General features: G+C 37.5%; 1 protein-coding gene across 2 annotated transcripts; it reads right to left on the bottom strand.

Moving 5' to 3' along the window:
- Window positions 1–73: 73 nt before the first annotated feature.
- On the bottom strand, window positions 74–13,217 carry znf831 (zinc finger protein 831). 2 transcript variants are annotated; one of them, XM_027154840.2, is made up of 5 exons: window positions 13,068–13,217; window positions 12,618–12,813; window positions 6,169–10,538; window positions 2,685–2,881; window positions 74–1,816 (listed from the first exon to the last, which is right to left on the bottom strand). In XM_027154840.2, exons 3-5 carry the CDS (start codon window positions 10,490–10,492, stop codon window positions 1,082–1,084), a joined length of 5,256 nt encoding a protein of 1,751 aa, XP_027010641.2. In that variant the 5' UTR covers window positions 10,493–10,538; window positions 12,618–12,813; window positions 13,068–13,217; the 3' UTR covers window positions 74–1,081. The 2 variants fall into 2 exon arrangements, with proteins under 2 accessions (XP_027010641.2, XP_027010639.2); XM_027154838.2 differs by lacking the exon at window positions 13,068–13,217 and having other exon boundaries at window positions 12,618–13,061.
- Between the last annotated feature and the right edge of the window lie 7,068 nt (window positions 13,218–20,285).

Below are 20,285 nucleotides of genomic sequence, written 5' to 3'. Positions count from 1 at the left end.
TCATTATTTACAGATGTTTTAGAACATCTAATATTGTATGACAATAGCATTTTAATTAACAACATATCTGAAGTAGTCTTTTAAAAAATTTATTAGTTTTGCATTTACACTTATCAGTCAAACTTTTGCGTAGAAATGTCTGACATTTAACAGCAGCCTGAAAAAAAACAACAAAGAAAGATGGGAATGATGACTGGTTTATGTTTACATTTTTTATGGCAATGTCTAAGGCTTTCAGGAATCTGTCTGTCTGTCTCTCTGTTAAATCTCCTTACACCTGAAATCTTGATTGTGCTCATGAGCGATCCCTGTGGAACTCCAGTGACTGTGGAAATGCAGCTTCACATACATTCACACCCTATTTGCTGTCCTGGAAACAATTTGAATCATATCATTAAGAAGACTGTGCATTCCTTGGTGTTTGCTGTGCATTTCGTTTGGCATCATTATGGTTTGGTGTTAGCTTGGACAAAAATGCAGCCAGAGGGTTTGTTCGTAGATAAAGTGGCCTGAAAGTGCAAAATACTTTAACAAGCCAATGGCAAAGCAGAAAATATAAAAACAAAACAAACAACACAAACAGAGTAGATCATATAGTGTTGTAATGCCATTGGTGTATATCTACATCTGTTCTGATTAATGCTGCTGATGAATCTGTTTTTGGATTTCAATCTAAATTGGGTGTGGCCTAAACTGGACGTGAAAATGGGCCTTTCAGTCTATCGCAGGGCATCCCGAACACTCAGATTCATCATTATCAGCATAGCCAATCCACATACATGTTTTGTGGGGGAGGAAACCTGTTTCTTCCTCTCCAGGGAACCCAGAGCAAAGCAACACAGACATACAGAGTATAATCCAAGCAACGTGCTGGCTATTTACTGGAGATTTACTGTATTTACTCTAAACTTCCTCAAGCTCTCAAGTGTTCCATCGTCTCTCAGTCGGACACCCGGTGTAGCCAATCAATAACGAGCATTTGAAGCATGTGATGTTCAAAAATGACCTCCCCTTTTAATTTGCCATATTTGTGGTTTGTTAAGATTTCTGCACATGTTCTGCCACCATAAGCCTTGAGTTTTTATTCAAGTTCAATCACTAGTTTTCCCTCATCGTCACTGCTGCTGGACCTCTCCTCCTCCTTCTCCTCCTCCTCCTCCTCCTCCTCTTCCTCCATGTAGCTGTGTGGAGCATTATGTTCTGTAGGGTTGCTGTGAATTCTGGATGTGCATGTTGGATTTGGATGTATGCAAGAGCTGTTAGTCTGGTTTAAACATGAAGGACGTGTATGTGCCGGTGAGGTTTTTATTATCTGACAGTGATCAGTGTTGCGAAGTGATGTTGTGCCGAGTTCGATCGCCACACTGATTTGTGCTGTTCCATCTGCTTCTTGCTTTGGCAGTGGCCTTTGCACTTGCGTGCTTGTTGAATGAGTCAGATTTTTGGTTTGTGTCTCTTTTTTGACCTCCTCCTGAGTGGCGTTCACTAAAGGAGATGAATGAGCCAAGAGATGCCTCATGTCACCTGGTCCTTTGGATAACGGCGTTAAACTTTCATGACATCCAAGAGAAATGTGTTTCTTCACTTTTTTGTTACTTTGTTCAATGTGTTTTGGAGCCAGGTTAACACCAGGACTGTTTTCTCTAACTTTGTTGGTGCTTTCAGATGAAAAGTTGGATATTACACAGATTGCTGGTGTAGGGGTGATGGAAACAATCTCAGGCGATGATGCTTTGGCGTTAGTCCTGTGTGGCGACGTGGAAAGGTCGGGACGTGGCTTCACTGCTTTGTGGTAGATTTCAGTGCATTTTGCCTCCTGCATGAAACATAGATATGTTAAAATACAAAACACAGGTCAAAGAATGTCAGCAGATTTAAAAATTCACATCATAGAGAAAAGTGAAGAGCACCGTGTCATGCTTGTAACACACCTTAGCTGCCATTTACACTTTTAAACACGGATACTTAGCAGGGTTAGCTAAGCTACCTAAACACAGCACTGTGCTAAAGTTAGTTACATTTTTCAGCAGCTCTATAACTACCATCCTCTTGACTAGCTAATTTCATAAGCAACTGATGAGCTTTCTATTAGGATTTTGTAATTCAAACTAATTAACTAGTCAGGTAATCCAGCAAGTTTGCAGATTAGCTTACATTAGGCTAACAATTACCCTGCATGGTAGCAAGTGTTAGCCTTTACCCTAATGGTAAGGTCAATAAACGTATTTAAAATTTCATTTTTAGGGATTCATGATTAAAAAAAATATACAAGATTATTAAGCATATTTTTTTTAAACATTTTTACAAATTTCAAGATTAAAATTCTCAATTTGCAATTTTGCATATTTTGCATATTTGTGCATATCTGCAGAACTGAAATCAATAGGTAGCCCTGTAAATGCTTGAATCCTAGTATTTTAGATTAAAATTGGATTAAGAAATAAATAAAGATTCAGAATCTGCAATCGAATCGAAAAACACACCTACTGTTACTTAATGAATCGCACCATCTCTAATGCAAGTAAAACAAATCTGAAACTGTACTGCAAAAAAAATCTCTGGCAGCCTCAGGGGTGTGAGCTGCACTCAGGTAATTTTAGAAACCCGACGAGCCAGACAAGTGACTGATGAAGCTTTTCTATTTAATTGATTAGTTCACAGTTCTCCTCTCTTTTTTGACTCACCTCTTTATTTTTTTCCATGGACTCCTCCTCCTCCTCCTCCTCCTCTTTTGTCCATGTGCTCTTTGGGTCCCACGACCGCACCCGCTCTGTCCCATCTCCTCCTCTTCTCTTATTTTCCAGGGGAATCCACTTCTGTCTCGCTGTCCCAGCCTCCCTGTTTAACTTTGAATTTTGTAGAGAACGGCTCACCGAAGGCCCTGAGGGGAGAACAAATTAATTCCAGTTGTTTCAAATCCTTCCATGGCTTCAGAGTTCTAAAAGCAGAAGCTTGGTCTTGGCTTGCCTCGCAGCTTCCCTGAGGTATCAGTGCATAAGCTGCAAAGATCGAATTCCATACACTTTCCTTTCCTTGAACTAGAGCCAAGACATGCTGAGGTGTAACCACAGGTATCTTGTTTTTAACACCTTCTTCATCTGAGAAACCGACTTTACGACACACCCAGATAAGGCTGGGGACTGAAACATGTACTGTAATTAACAGTAAGGATGGATGCACTTTTGTTGTCTTGATTTTGCCTTGAAAAAGTTTCAAACATCATGTACGTTCAGAAAATTTGATCAAGCAAAGTATAATAACGAGTAACATGACAGGATGGTGTAACACCCTCACCACCTAAAATATTCTATACACCCTATAAGTACCACAGCACTTTTTATCATTTATTTTTGAACAAACGAGTCCACAAGGAAATGTGCTATAATACATATTCATGCATCCATTAATACAAAGCCTGTGATTTGATTTACCGTTCAAACTACACCTTTTTGACCAATCAGATTCCAGAATTTAACAGCACAAATGTATAAATAATTATCTACTCAGATAGTCCAGGTCCTGATTGCTTTTCCTGGCCTCTTGCACGTGTCTCTGTCATCTAAGTGGGAGCTCAGGTCATGTCGGTCGTTTGTAATGGAGACAAGCGAGAAATAAAAAACCTCCCGACCCTACGGCCGTCTCTCAGTCAAGACCTCCGTGGTAGACCCTCTGTTCACTCCGTGATAATATCTAATACATCAAAGTCACTTAAAGGACGCTGGTGAAAAGGTGATGAAGGAGAAATTCAAACTCTTTACAGGAGCATTAAACAAAAAAGGCTGATCAGAGTAGTGAATGCTTAATCTAATCAGGCTTTTCAGGAGGAAAAAAGGAGTAGCTTTGTTTATTCTTATCCCTTCTGATCATCCTTTGACCTTTCTTATTTTTGTTGCTGTGACTAATTCTTGTGGCCTGTGACCTACGGAAAGAGAAGCTCCTTGAAACTGCCACACGGTAAGTCAACGCTCTTAGGACTTTAAAGGATGAAGTGTTTTTCTTTTCAACAAGATTCTGATATTGAATGACTGTGAATGATCAGGAAGAGAGGTCAGTGTAGGTGCGCATCGAGGTGAAAGAGTGTTTTTTAAAAAAAAAAAGGATAGAAATGAAGGGAGAATAAACAAATCAACCCAAAAAGTGTTGTCAAGTCAAGAAGTCAATGGTATCTGAATATCTCAGTGTCTTCCAAAAATATGTGGATCTCTTTATCTTTTAGAGAATCTTAGAAATTAGAAATTTAATTGCCGTAATCAAGAAAAACAACGGTGCAAGAATAGCACACTGTATTGCACTCTATTATTTATATTTATTATATTCTTCATTTATGTTTTTGTTTTTTTACTTAAAGAACTTGAATTTTATTAAAACTATTCCACAAATGAATTAGATCAAAATAATTATTATATAAATTTATGTTACACAAAACTAACACAGCAATGTTGGATTCTTGCTTCTGACTGGTCAAAAGGAGTAAATCAATAACTCTGGCATTAATTCCAGAGGTTTTTATTAATGCTTGTTTTAATATGTCACTGTTTCTATAGCAACCACGTATTCACAGTGACTTGTGTTGCAGATGCTCCACAAAATAATACAGTTTTTTTTTCTTTCACCGTCAGCAATTTGCAAGTTTAGCATTGTTCTACGGTAAGGTCTTCAGGACAGAGGAGTTTAAAGTTTCTCATTAACATGACAAGATGAAGTCTATACATTAGAGTGAGAAAAAAATAGAGATTTTTGAAGGAATGACTGTTTATAGCTGCTATAACATAAAAACATTAAGTAACGTGTTTATTGGACATTAATTTTTCTAATCTAATGAAGCATTAACTTCTGCAACATATATATATTTCGTATATATATGTTGCATTAACTTCTGCAACATATATATATACGAAATATATATATACACATATATATGTATATATATATTTCGTATATATATATGTTGCAGAAGTTAATGCTTCATTAGATTAGAAAAATTAATGTCCAATAAACACATTACTTAATGTTTTTATGTTATAGCAGTTATAAACAGTCATTCCTTCAAAAATCTCTATTTTTTTATGCATATATATATATATATATGGAATAAATATGGGATTTATAGGTTTTTTCTCTTATAAGACTGGCTCATATTTATTTATTTATTTATTTATTTATTTATTTATTTATTTATTTATATGAGCCATTCACAGTGATTTCAGAAGTTTTATAAGAGAAAAAAACCCTATAAATTCCAACTTTATTCTTTATAAAATAAGCCTAGGAAGTAAAAGGTCAATTGTTTTGTGGTGCACATTTGGAGATGTATGAAAAACTGTACATTAAGTACAGCTGTTCTCAATAGATAAACAGAAAAAAATAAGATTTCTAATTTCATATATGCTTATTTTCATCTCCCTTTTACCCAACTGGGAGCTTAAAGAAACTGATTTCACCTGATGTTTTGTCCTGATTCAGTTTTGTTTTTATATTAAAAAGGGACTTATGTCGTGTTATGTTTGTGGAAAAAAAATTAATAAACAAATCTGTAATTGTGCAAACGGATTGTACTTGTGAAATGATTGTCGATTGTCGCCACCTAGTGGAAATACACAGTTACAGCTTGTCTGTTTAAAGAGACAAAAGACATGCTAACATAAAAAACATTAACATGCCTATTACTCGTTATTAGCTTGAGAGCAGCTACATGTTCAGCTGTACAGTTATTTCTACAGATCCATTCAAGTGACTGTCTATTTATTTATTTATTTATTTATTTATTTATTTATTTATTTATTTATTTGTGATTTAATTTTTTTCACTCAATTTACATTTTCACTTTTGTTTCTAAAAGAAATCCCAGGGATTTCTTTGAGGATCCCTGGGGTTCCCCAGCACACACTAGTCCCCAGAACCAGTGATATATAAAATATATGATATGGCATATATATCATGGCATGGTGCAAAATAAATGATCACATACTGTAAAACATTTAGGTCTTAATATTGAAGGGAACTCCAACAATACTGAGATTATTGTAAATAACATGACATATGATTCATTGTATCTACATGAACTGTACTGAATAAATACATTTCCCTATAAGTCTCTAGCTACTGCAGTCTGCTCCAGTTTGTGGATGTTTTCAACAGAATCATGGCTGAATGAAATTTTGAACTCACCTGTGAATGAATCCTGAGCGACATGAAGTATTCCACCAGGCGCAAGTGCACATTTAATACTCTCCTCTTTAAGACACTTTAAGATTGGTCCATGCGACTCAAAACTGGATGTGATTGTCTTGACATCCTCAGTTTTAGACCAGACTTGTAGGATTGAATGTTGCCCGGATCGACCTGAAGCAGAGGTCTGATTTTTGTCATAGGTTGACCTGTCTCCACTGAATGCACCTGTCTGGTTTAAAGGTTGTTGTGGAGATACCCGGCATGCTAGTACACTCCGTGTGCTGATCGCTTTTGTGATGATTGAAGAGGCATTTGATGACTGGCATGTCTTGTGTTGAATCGGTTCATCATGGTTTGAAGACGACATGGCGGTCAGTGGTAGACCCTGAGCTGAAGATGCCCCAGAGATACATGATGTGTTTGTTTCAGTCGTCTGTTTTTCTACTGATTTTGTTAAGGCAAGTGATTTATGCTGCTGAACTGTCATTTGCACAGGCTGAAGGTTTGGACAAATATTTCTTACAGATATTTCTGGTGGTGAAGATTTCACTTTCACCAATTTGCCCTCTGAGGATAATGCTGTATTGTTGGCAGAACCCAAAATTGTATGACTTGTCCCATGGTTGTGTGTAGTGTCTTGACAACTTTGCTGAATGTTGCATATAATGGATGTTGAATAGTTTCTCAATATATGGTCAGACACAGAAGATTTGCTTCCCTCTGACTCATTTCTTGCTCTGGATTTGCCTGCTGAAGTTTTACTCACTTTCTCGCTAGGAATTTGTTTAAGATATGATTCAGCACTAATACCACTCCCTACAGTCTCTGGGCCTTTTGGCACTGTACTCTCTTCAGGTGTTGAACCTAAACGTTTACACTGTTGTCCAAATGTCCTGCTGTCCAGTAATGCTGAAACACCATGCTCTGACTTGGAAGGTGACCTTGAAATAACTCCTTTAATGCCAGTGTTTGTAAAATAAATATCTTGAGCACTTTTTGTACTCCTTGCCTTGTGTTCTGTAACTGTTGATCCAGATGACATGAGTGTTATGTCTGGGATGTTGCTGAGCACACTCCTGTTTACATTTCCCTGTTCAACAGCTAGCTTTGTTCCTGCATCACCAGAGCATTGTTTATGTATTTTCTGTGAAACACCTGTTGGGGTTGTGTCAGTCCCAGATGTTTCTGGATCTTTCCTGAGAAAACATTGACCTCCAGTAGTTTTATAGTCCTGCATTTCAATCTGTGGTTCTATCAGTGCAAGCTGCTCATCGGATATAAGTTGCATGACTATCTGGAGGTCTGCCGTTTGTACGTAAAATGTGTCCTGAGATCCCTGGACTTCAGTGCCGCTTATCTCCAAAGGGATGCCATCTGTAGAGCCCGGAAGTACTGGTGTAGGTACTCCTAGTGATTGTGTTGGGATCACTACTGATGTAACAGGACTGTCTTGTACAGATGCCACATTTCCTGCATGGACCTGGCTGTGTTTTGTTGATGTAGATGAATGACTAACTGGTGAGATTGAGCTATGTGTTGTGCTAACTGTTAGACTGAGGTCCGTGAATGCTAATGGAGAAGCCAACGAGACTGATGTAGAGGTGTAGGTCGATGTGTAGGCATTATCATTCTGGCAACTGTACACAGCAGATGTCATAGATGTTGCCTTTGTTATGGCTGTTACACACAAAGTACCTTGCCCTTGTCCAGGGGACATCATGGTCATAGATGCCTGGTTTTGTTGTGAGGATGGTGAAGTTGTTGCAGTTTGCTGATTCAGACTAACATTCTGTCTGGTTGAAGACGGATTCAACAAGGAACTTTTGCCAAGACAAGGATCTGACATGCCATCTGTCAAAACAGGAATCTTCAGCTGGTACTTGGGAAGAAAGCTGGTCTTGGCTTGAGAAACCGAGGAGATGCTGGAGGAGACAGACGGAGACGCAGATGTCCCGCTTATATTGGCTGCAAAAAGCGGAGAACTGTGCCTCTTGAAAAGGTGCTGTCTCTGATTTGAGGAGGAAGACAGATTGGTGAAACTGTCTTGTCTGTTAAGACTTAACCCATTGTCTCTCTGCGGTGAAGTTAAACTTGACTTCTGGGGAACATCACAACACTCTGATTGTAATGACTGACATAGGTTGGTGTTTATCTGTCGGCTCGAGCATTGCTGCATCCTTATTAGGGCTTCTGAATTTTTGGCAAGGGCTGAAAATTGTTCATCTGTCTTTTGCTTTTTCCTCTCTGATGGTATCAGAGTTGAAAGTTGTGTATCAGATGCTCTTCCTTTTTCTTCCATGCCTTTTATTACATTCATTGCAATACTCAAGTCTGAGCATGGGACATTAGTTTGCTTGGTCAGGGTTTGCTGGTGTTGCCCTGTTGATTGTTTCACTGGTGTATTTTGTACAAGTACGTAAGAGGAGAGAGCCTGACTGGATGCCTGTGTTGTGAGAGCAGGAGACAGACTTGGAGCAGAGCAAGAAATATAGTTCCCAGATACAGATGCAGATGAATTGCTTTCAATCTGTTGGCTTATTTGAATACCCTGGCTGTCTGTTTGCTCAGGGCTAAGTGTGGACTTTCTACTCTTCAATACAGAATCTTTCTCTGTGTTGTAGAGCTTCTTAAACGTACCACCTCCATACATGTACCATTTATTGTAGGCAAACTTTTCTGCTTTCTTCCTACGGCATCTTTTGACAGGCGACTCTGATGTTGTGTCAGTGCAGTCTCCATCAGAACTGAGGCTACTAAGACTTCCCCTTTCCATTAGAGAGCCTTCCACTGCAGATAAGCCATCCACTGCTACTTGTCTGACCAGTGAACGATGGCTGGGTGTGTGTTGGTCTATTGACTTAAATGGATAAATATGTCCTGCACTACACCTCCTGCTCAATGGAATGTTGTCTACTTGGCAAGGTGAAACTGTGCTGTCACTGTTTGGAATGCCCATGCTAAATGGTAAAGAACTGCTTCGGGTTAATGGTGCGTGTTCCAAGCTGGTAGAATATTGAGTAGGCATAGAGCTGTAAAAAGCCCTGCCATTTTTGTCTTGCTTTTGTGAACCGGATACTAGATGTTTGCTGCTTTTTATTTCAAAATGGAATGAGTCTTTGTAAGTATAACGCATGGGAAGATCAATACTACCTTGCTTCGACAAACCCGTCTTCCTCGGCCGGACATTTACCAGGTGTTGGTCATCCATTACCACGCTGTTGTCTGAGATAAGCTTCAAGATGTGTTTCTCTAGCTTTTGTTTCTCCTGAAGTGAAACTTTATTCTTGGTGTCATCAGTGGCCTCATCTGAGATCTTCACAGAAGTTTCAGGCTCATCCAGTTCCATACTGGGATCGTTCACAGTGGCTCCAGGACTGGAAGTTGAGTGTTGTTCGTTGCTTTCACTAAAGCCTGAGTCTGTGCTGTCATGGCTTTGAGACTTTGGAAAGAGTGCCTCCTGCCTCTGAAGTGGAATGCGATTTGGAGCCAGTGGAGCACGTCCATCTCGATTCGGGCATTTTACCTGTGTTGGTGCAGCATCAGATGGTAGTTGAGGTACCCTCTGGGTTATAGTATGCGAAATTACTTGTTGTCCATGTGCTGGTGAAGCGATAACTCCAACCACTGCAGCTTTGCATAAAGCCCACTCTGTCTCAGATCCTGATTTGACCTCTTCTGATGTAGCTGTGCTTGTTGCCACAGCAGGAAGAGCACCATCATTCCTGTTTGTGTCACCTGAATCTTCATTTTGTAATTCCAATGAGGGACTACGGCAATTCTCCCTTGAGCTCTCAGTGCTCTCCTGGCTGCTGAAGGTTCCCTTTCCGGATTCGCTGGAGAGACGAGCATGGGCCTGAGTACGCTTGTGTTTGTAGAGGTTGCTCTGTGTCTTAAAGGAGATGCCACAGGTGGGGCAAGGATATGGCCTCTCGCCGGTGTGGCAGCGCAGGTGCTTTTCCAGAACACTGGGTTTCAGACAGTCCCTTCCACAATGTGGGCACACGTGCTTCCTTTGAGACTTGGGTCTTGATGAAGATGCTGGAGGTTCAGGCCTCTGCTGCTGGAGACCTGCCCCACTCGCTATGTGCAAAGTCAGAAGGGGCAGAGTCTGGTTGGCATACATCATTGGCACGGACAGAGGAATGACTGCTGATTCCTGCACGGCTGCTGGCTGACTCTGAGGGTAGGATGACAAGCCAGACACGGCTTGGATATACATGGCTGGTAGTGGGGCCTGAACGTGCATCTCTTTCTCTCTCTGAACAGAGACCAAATGCTGAGGCTCGGTAGCTCTCACAAAGCCTTGCTTGCCAGTTGCCATGGTAACAGCACCCTCTTACTGTTCAGAGACTGAGCCTGTTAATTACCTGCAAAAAAGAAACAATTTTCATTAGACCCCCCAGTTCCAGTGGTTTATGGTATCCCTCCCATATGAGTAGGAATGCAGTTAATGTCAACACAGTTCCCAAAAGAATCTCAGACATATTTTCTATGAGCAGGAGCATCATTGCAGAGAAAAGATAATATTTATCTTGATAGAGTAGTTTTGTTGTAAACAGCGACGAGTGCAAAACTGAAATGTTAATAATAAATACATATAAGACAATGTGTTTAATTACTAGCCACTTTTCATGCACAGGTTAACGTGTATAAAATCAAGCTAAAAAATTTTATATAAAATAAAATATAAAAATATAAAGATGAAATTTAACAAAAGGCAAAATAAGGATGAATAAATACAAAATAATACAATAAATATATAATAGATTATATGAAATGAGAGAGTATTAATATGTTGATAATGATGATTTCAGTGATACCTCTGGCCACTTACTTCCAGTTATGCAAGAAATATAACCAGTAACCTCAGTAACCTCTAACCAGTCTCATCTCCTAATGGTGTTCTTATCAAGCCATCAAAAACCCTGATTATCCAGTTGGAGTCCTGGGCACTTCAAGAAAGTAAAAATATGAACTGAATAGCTTTACTAAGGACTTGAATTTGGGAAAAACTTCCCTAGACGATATTTATCAGCCATGCGCAGTGATCTACTGTAGGTTTACTTGATGCTTTCAGACACTGTCGTTTTCTTAATTATTAGACTGCATTTGAACAGGTAGGTAGTAAACAGATGAATTTAATTTACAGTCCTTTACATTTGAATTGAATTGAATTGAATTGGCTAGTAAAATACATTAAATGCTTATTATTTAGTTAAATATTATTGTGTTACTGTTAATATTAGAAAAGTACTGTAACATAATAAAAAAAGGTAAGTACCATATTCTAAGCCAAATAACTAAATAAATAGATGTCATTGAACAAATATCAAATTTTTTTCTTTAAAAACTATTTTTACTTTTGTAAAAAGAATATTTACTTCTTTTTTTTTTTAATTTATCCATAAATGTAAGTCTATCTGAGGTATCAGTCATGGGAAAGTCTTCAGGACTTTCCAGTCTGTTGGTCACATGACAAGCTGTTTTATGTTTTATGTCTTATTATTTTTAAGCTAGTCAAAAGTTGCTATAACGTATGTAATAACAGGGAATAACTAGTCGGATGTTCCACAACATTAAACATAACTGTAAAGAATAACAGAATACAGGACGTGTCTATTGTTTAGGAAAATAATCACGAATCAACTTCTGTGGTTTCTCACCTTTGCACTCTGCTGCATCAAAATCTTTTGCTAACAGCACACTTTATGCAAGTGTTTAAAACTCAGTAGAACTGCTTGTAACCGATTCATTTGTATGTACACCACCACAGCCCACACACACACACACACACACACATACACACATACACCCTACCATGTGACCTTTACTGCTGTCCTGAAAATGAACCACCAGCTAGATAATATCAGTGATATTTCCTCAGTGGTAGAAGAACGATTATGTTACCAAAGCTGACAGGAATGTAATTAATTTAAAGTGTCTACACTTTATTCGCTAGTCTTGATTAATTGCATTTTTAACATTTGTCAAAACTTCTTTATGTCTTACTTCCTGTCTGCAGCTCCCTTGTTGACTCGTGTCACTTGTCTCAAAGTTTTGTTTTGCTAACCCAGAAAAAGTAAAGGTTTAAAAAAAAAAAAGTATATTATTACAAATGAAACAGTGGATTGCTTCTTTCAGTAAAAATGGCTGAAGCAACATTTCTGACATCCTGACACCAGTGCACTTGAAATGTTTGTCGAGCCAAATTGCATGACTTCATTCAGTCCATTCAGTGTTTAAATATCAATTAAAGCATTCTCTCTGTTAAACTCTACTCATCTTCTACTCATCTACAAGAGCCCTACTCATTACAAATCTCTCAGTTCTTCTGCTTCTATTTGTTTTACATCAAACCACCACACGGCTGAACTTCCTCATCATCAGATTTCTATAAAATGTTAGTACGGATAAGAGTAAGGGTAAGACAAAGGCAAACAACTCACCAAAACTTATCTGAAAAGCTGCTCCGGCTTTTATCCACGAACCAAAGGAATCCATTAACTGACCTGGGAGTGTGTGATACAAGCATTCCACCCTCTTCTACTGAGGCCCTGTTCCTCTTTTGTCTCAGTCGTTTGTTTTAGTGATGGAGGAAATACGGGACGTCATTCATGCAAATGCATGTAGATGATGGAGACACTACAAAGTGATGCACAAAGAGAGAGAGAGAGAGAGAGAGAGAGAGAGAGAGAGAGAGACAGACAGACAGACAGAGAGAGAGAGAGAGACAGACAGACAGACAGACAGACAGAGAAGTAAGAATGACTAATAATGATGATGATAAAGTGATGACCATCGAAAACAAACAGTAGAGAAACAGAAAGAATACAGAAGCGAAAGTGGCTACAAAATCCACATTGAAAAAGAGGAAGTGAGCTGACATGCAGACTTACCTCGAACTGAACAAACCTCCCCACACACTCGCACACACTCATGTACACACACACATTCACACTCTCTCTCACGTTCATTGGCAGTCGCATTCAGCGCTGTTAGTCAGAACCTGACTTCTGGCTCTGGTTCTCTCTCTCAGTCACTCATACACACATATACACACACCCACACACTTATACACACTCACACACACTCATACACTTGCACACAGGGAAGAGAGGAGAACTGTAGCTAGCCATGTGTGGATGTAGAACATGCGCGGGTGTATTTTTCTCCTCTTTCTGTCAATTTTTTTCTTCTTCATTTTTCAAAGATGTGGTTGCCATCTAAATTCATCATTTTTATAAAGTGGTGTGTGTGTGTGTGTGTGTGTGTGTGTGTGTGTGTGTGTGTGTGTGTGTGTGTGTGTGTGTGTGTGTGTGTGAGAGAGAGAGAGAGAGAGAGAGAGAGAGAGAGAGAGAGAGAGAGAGAGACCATCTGTGGTGATGACCAATCTTCTGATTGTCTAGATAACATGTAATCTCTTATGACAAATCTATTCAACATTTTCTAAAATTGTTTAAAAATATTCAAATTGGACTGTTTATAACAGCTGAAGTAATTTAATGTGATAAATTACATATAAACAAATTCCATGGTCCATAATCCGAAATGGAATGCATGATATCTTGAAAAAAAAAAATCACTATTCACTATTTTAATTCAGGCAAATTTGTAACTCATGTTATTCCCCCACCAGTTTGTACAAAACGTCAGGTTTTATCAGACGGTATTTGATCTGAAACGGACAGTTTATTTTTATTTAAACATATGGAGTCCATGCTAGCTGTGAAGTGATGACATGTTACATTATAGTACTGCACTGTGTTCTAATTGACAGTGACAGTGACGTGACGTACAGCTAAGTACGGTGACCCATACTCAGAATTTGTTCTCTGTGTTTAACCCATCCAAAGTGCACACACACAGCAGTGAACACACACACACACACACGTGAACACACAGTGGGCAGCCATTTATGCTGCGGGGCCCGGGAAGCAGTTGGTGGGGGTTCGGTGCCTTGCTCACAGGCACCTCAGTCGTGGCCAGCCCGAGACTCGAACCCACAACCTTAGGGTTAGGAGTCAGACTCTCTAACCATTAGGCCAGGACTTCCCGACAACTGTTCAAACTAATCCACTGTGACTTGTATTACAGATACTTGACTAGACAAATAATAAACATGTTAAAAAATCTCTGATGGAGAAATACATATCATTGATGTCAGCTAGATTTCCATCATTGGGAAAGTCTTCATGACTGATGCGTTCTGGTTTCTATGCAACATGACAAACTGCTTTTTTGTCATATTATTATTGAAAGGAAAAAAGTTTTTGTAGCTGCTATTACATAAGTGCTAACAGGAACTTGCTCTGTAAATGTGTCATAACATTAAATACGATATCCAAGAGGCTGTGCTCCTAATAATAAACTTCAGGACTGTAAAAGCACATTCCAGAGTGTTTAATTTCTATGACTTATTATGCTAAAACGACTTCACAATAATAAAATTATCTTGCAGTATTCAGCAGACATGTCATTTCCTGATAAAGGAAGAAAGAGAAAAATCTACAAGCTTCATCTATGGCTTCTTCTGGCTGTTTGGCACTGACTGAATCCTTCTTGTGCATGAAGTGTTTTTTTGGCTTCAGTTTAGTGACACCATGTTGAAAACTATAAACTTTGCCATCTGCAGAGCCACAGTTTTGCTCCAGTGAGTATGCTCGCTGTCACGAGTTGTTAAATTCATGACAAATATTCAGAGTGTATAAATTAAAAGCTGTGAATCAGCTGTGCTGAACAAAAAAATTATTATAGTGTCAAATACATAAATTAAGAAAGAAAGAAAGAAAGAAAGAAAGAAAGAAAGAAAGAAAGAAAGAAAGAAAGAAAGAAACTGACAGAAAAGCAGGCTTCATTTTATTTACTGTAAAGAACTCTCTTAGATAGATAGATAGATAGATAGATAGATAGATAGATAGATAGATAGATAGATAGATAGATAGATTAGAATTTTTTAATTTTAATTTTTATTTATTTCATTTTTAAGTTTTATTTTATATATATATATATATATAATTTCATAACATTTTGATTTTTAATATATGAATGTATTTTATTTACATAGATTGAAATGTTTTTATGGTTCTTATTTACTATCCTAATATAATTGTATAAATAATTTACACAATATAGATAATTGTTGATAAAAAACTATGTAAAAATGTGAAAATGTAAAAATGTAAAAATATGTAATCATCCAGGATTCCTAGTGAAATGCAGATGCATTCAGATTGTTGCAGAACATTTAGAACGTTTTAGATTTTCGCTCACTCCAAGCCGTGACATTCTGGTTTCTCTTCAGTCACACTGTGTTTTTATTTTTTATTTTTTATTCAATGCTTGGAAAGTATTCTGGCATATTTTTATGTTCATTCTCACAGCTTGTGATGTTCCTCTGACTCAGACTCATTGAATGTTCTTGAGGAACAAACAGACCAAGAATTTTTATTGAAGAACTCCTACGCTAGTGCAGCGTGTCAGGATAGAATTTTTTTTTAAATAGCACATACTCTCTTAATTTCAGAAATGAAAAAAGGAAACATTTCTCTCGCTACCTTATTTGTAAATAAAGTGACCTTCACATGGGGTCATGGCCCCTGGCTTAGCCAATCATGGCTGCCATGCTTGTGTCTATGAAGAGACAAGTGGTGTCAAAATGGACGAATAAGGTGACTGTATCCAGTTTGATGGACCATCAAAGTTCTATGGAAATAGCTAAAGTTTACATTTACGCCATTTGGCAGACACCCTTATCCAGAGGGACATACATTTAATCTCATGTTATACAGCTAATCGATCGAGGGTTAAGGGTTGGACCTGGGATTTGAAACCACAATCTTCTGATCAACCACAATAGGCTACAGTGTGATATACAGTAGCTAGTTTTGACTGTTAGTTGCTAACCCTTTGCAGCAAGTTAACGTTAACATTACCTACCCAGACTAAACAGAAGCTGCTCCTTTGTCCTAATTAAATAAAATCTGGAACTTTCTTTTTTTTTTATCTAAAAACCATGACTTGTAATTTTCAAAGGTAAAAAATGAAAATGGTTAAAGACACCACAGAAAAATATATTAAATACGACGTGTATATAATCCAGAATGAAGAAATGAATGAATCAAATAATCAATGAATCACAGTAAGTCTTTTAAAAACAATACTAATATTAATTAGTATATATTATAATATAAATGTGTTAGTTATTTACTTACTTTTTTACCATTACACACACATATATATATTCCACATTAATTGGGAGACTGTGTATAAATGACAGATGAGCAAGATCTGATCAAAATCTTACTTCCCGTGGCTTCAGAAAGCATTTCTGTGTCCTTTCATTCCTAATATCAGTGAACAGAACGTCTATCATCTCTTTTGAACTGGCTGCACTCTCACAGAGTGTACACACTTAGAAATGACTCAGGTTATTATTCAGAGCTATGAAGCCCATGTTCCTTGTCTTGTTTATCATGTTATTGCAGATACACTCACCCCCACAGTTACCTCATGAGCTATTTTGATCACAACATTATGCACGACGGGTTTTTGGTTATTTCTCTGTAGACTGCCACATGCTCCGAATTCAGATTGCTCACTGATTTCTTCTGTGATGGATGATTTTAGTTGTACCACTTTATTATAATCCTGATTCTTCAAAAGATGCTAGCAGTGTCATGTTGTGATGACACAATCCAAAATCTTATCTTAATTTTGATCAGAAATATTCAAGCATTTATCAAAAATCTGTTAAATGATATCAGTTTACAAGATTGATTCCCTAAGGGGAAAGTTCCTGGTTTGAGCTTGGGTTGCTGTCTATTTGTCTGTTTGTTGGCCACAAAACAGGATGACTAGTGAATCAAAATTTCCCTGAGTGTGAATCAGTGTGTGTGAATGTCTGTATGGTGTCCTGAGATTGAGCCTGACATCCCATCCAAGGTGTATTCCTTCTGCCTCACACCCAGTGCTCCTGAAGTAGATCCTCAAGGACAAAGCAGTTACTGAAGGTGAAGGAATGAATCCATGAAGTTAGTGGGATGATTTTAGCCATTTATTTAAGCATCACATTACCTGCTGCGTTATTAACAAGCTGAGACTTTGCGAGCAAAACTCAGCGGAAGAACAAAAAGAAAATAAAAGAAAGAACTCAATGTCATCTCTGTGTGATACAATTCCAGGCCTAGATTCTTTGGACTTCGCGTCTCCAAGGCAACACCAGAGTAGTCCTCTAAAATGATGAAGGTTTGTGTTGGCATGGTAACAGCAAACCAGGCTTGTTACACACCAGCTCTACTTTTGGCACCGGATAAAATTCAAGAGTCTGTCACAATGACTCTGATATGAACGTGCCTCCATCACAAAGCAAATTAGCGCTCGCCCTCGAATGTTATTAGTCTAACCTGGCTTCTGTGTGTGCTTACAAAGCCTTAGGCGAGGGTGATTTTGTGTGCAGGAAGTGAGAATTTCACACAGAGTGTGTAGGCGGGTGTTTGCTGCGATGCTGACTGTGGAGCCCCGCATCAAAACATCTTTTCTCTTCTTTTTATTTTTCCCCTACAAAGTTTTCTGCTACAGTCTTGACAAAATGCTCCCTAACTCTTACATGTTAGCAAACAATGACACGCTGTAAATAAAGTCATAAAATAACAAATAGTAAATAAAGTCCAACTAAATAATTCTAACAGGATTATAAATAATTCTAACCAGAAATGTATAATTTACTATAAAAATATTTTATGAAGTGTCTTTTTTTTGCTATGTGATTCTTTAATTGATTCATCGAATTCTTTGTATGATTCATTATCAAAATTTTGGGGATTTATTTATTTGCACGTTCACGTTCACTTTCACATAATCCTTTTATAACATAATTCATTTATTTTGTCAGGTGATTCATTAAACATGATTAATTGTTCACATGTGATTCTTTAAAAATTATTCCTTTTAATTTTTTTCATCTTCACAATGTATTTTTTTCTTCTTGATTTTGGGACATGTTTCATTTATCACATTCACATGATAAATGATAAATATTCACTCCAGATAAGGGGGGGGGACTTAATCTGGGCGTTCACCGGGATGTTATATGGATGTGATGGTCAGGGTTCTACAAACTTTTGATAATACATGCAGTGTATCATTCTTCATCATCTATAATAACATTATGTCTATGTTTATCGAAATAGCAATGCATATATGATCTGTCATAGTTAATGCCAATTGATGGTTTATTGGTTTGTTTGTTGGCATAATAATTATTATTATTAACACACATTATTGTTGTTGTTGAGGATGATGATGGTGATGATGATGATGATTCTTTTGTAGCACAATACATGCTACAACACTGCCCTCTTGTGATATGTTGCAACACCGTCATTAATAATCCTTTCCCAGTTTCACTTGTTTGTCTTATTTGTTTATTTATTATTTAATATATTTTATTTTAATACAGTATTTTTTGATATACGTTTTACATATTTATTAAATGTATCTCAGAATTGCCCAAAATCTTTGAGGCTTTGTGGAATAAAACATATTCACATATTTTAAATATGGTGCTGTTTATTATTCATTCATTCATTCATTTTCTACCGCTTATCCGAACTTCTCGGGTCACGGGGAGCCTGTGTCTATCTCAGGCGTCATTGGGTATCAAGGCAGGATACACCCTGGATGGAGTGCCAACCCATCACAGGGCACACACACCCTCTCATTCACTCACACACTCACACACTACAGACAATTTTCCAGAGATACCAATCAACCTACCATGCATGTCTTTGGACCGGGGGAGGAAACCGGAGTACCCGGATGAAACCCCCGAGGCACGGGGAGAACATGCAAAATCCACACACACAAGGTGGAGGCGGGAATCGAACCCCCATCCCTGGAGGTGTGAGGCAAACATGCTATCCACTAAGCCACTGTGCCCCCGTGCTGTTTATTATTATTATTATTATTATTATTATTATTATTATTATTATTATTATTATTATTATTATTATTATTATTAGGTGTAGTAGTAGTAGTAGTAGTAGTAGTAGTAGTAGTAGTAGTAGTAGTTGTAGTACGATGTCAAGTCACTAGTAGTAGTCAGGGGTGCCACTAGCAATTTTGGGCCCTATGAAAGAAAATGAGACTGGGCCCCCTACCACAACCATTTCGCACCAAACATACAAGCCAGCCTAGCTATCCAAAATTTTTGTCTACAATTTAATTATACTGACCTATAACTTTTGCTATTGCTTTTGACCACTAGTTATCAGTATTTAGTAAGAGACCTACCATGGCTGTATAGCTAGCAGATGATTTATTGTGCAAATGTAAATTTAATAAAAAATACAGTAATCAAATATTCAGTAGCAGCAGTTGTTGTAGTACTAGTATTATTAGTAGTAGTAGTGGTAGTAGTAGTTGTAGTAGTAGTGTTAGTAGTAGTGGTGGTATTAGTAGTATTAGTATTAGTAGTAGTGTTAGTATTTTTATTATTAATAGTTGTTGTAGTAGTAATAGTAGTAGTAGTAGTAGTAGTAGTAGTAGTAGTGTTAGTATTATTATTATTAGTAGTAGTAGTAGTAGTAATAGCTGTAGTAGTATTAGTAGTAGTAGTGGTGGTGTTAGTAGTATTAGTAGTAGTGTTATTATTATTATTATTAGTAGTAGTAGTAGTAGTTGTTGTAGTAGTAGTTGTTGTAGAAGTATTATGAGTAGTATTAGTATTAGTAGTGTTAGTAGTAGTAATAGCTGTAGTAGTATTAGTTGTTGTAGAAGTAGTATGAGTAGTGTTAGTAGTAGTATTAGTAGTAGTGTTAGTATTATTATTATTATTAGTAGTAGTAGTAATAATAATTGTAGTAGTAGTAGTAGTAGTTGTTGTAGAAATAGTAGTGGTAGTAGTATTAGTAGTAGTAATAGCTGTAGTAGTATTAGTAGTAGTAGTGGTGTTGTTAGTGGTATTAGTAGTAGTGTTAGTAATTGTAGTAGTTGTTGTAGTATGAGTAGTATTAGTATTAGTAGTGTTAGTAGTAGTAATAGCTGTAGTAGTATTAGTAGTAGTTGTAGTAGTATTAGTGTTACTATTATTATTTGTAGTAGTAGTAATAATAATT

This window comes from Tachysurus fulvidraco, chromosome 2 (genome assembly GCF_022655615.1).
Source record: "Tachysurus fulvidraco isolate hzauxx_2018 chromosome 2, HZAU_PFXX_2.0, whole genome shotgun sequence".
Lineage (NCBI taxonomy): Eukaryota > Metazoa > Chordata > Actinopteri > Siluriformes > Bagridae > Tachysurus > Tachysurus fulvidraco.
Note: the sequence above shows the minus strand (reverse complement) of the source record. Positions and strands in the feature narration are given on the sequence as shown.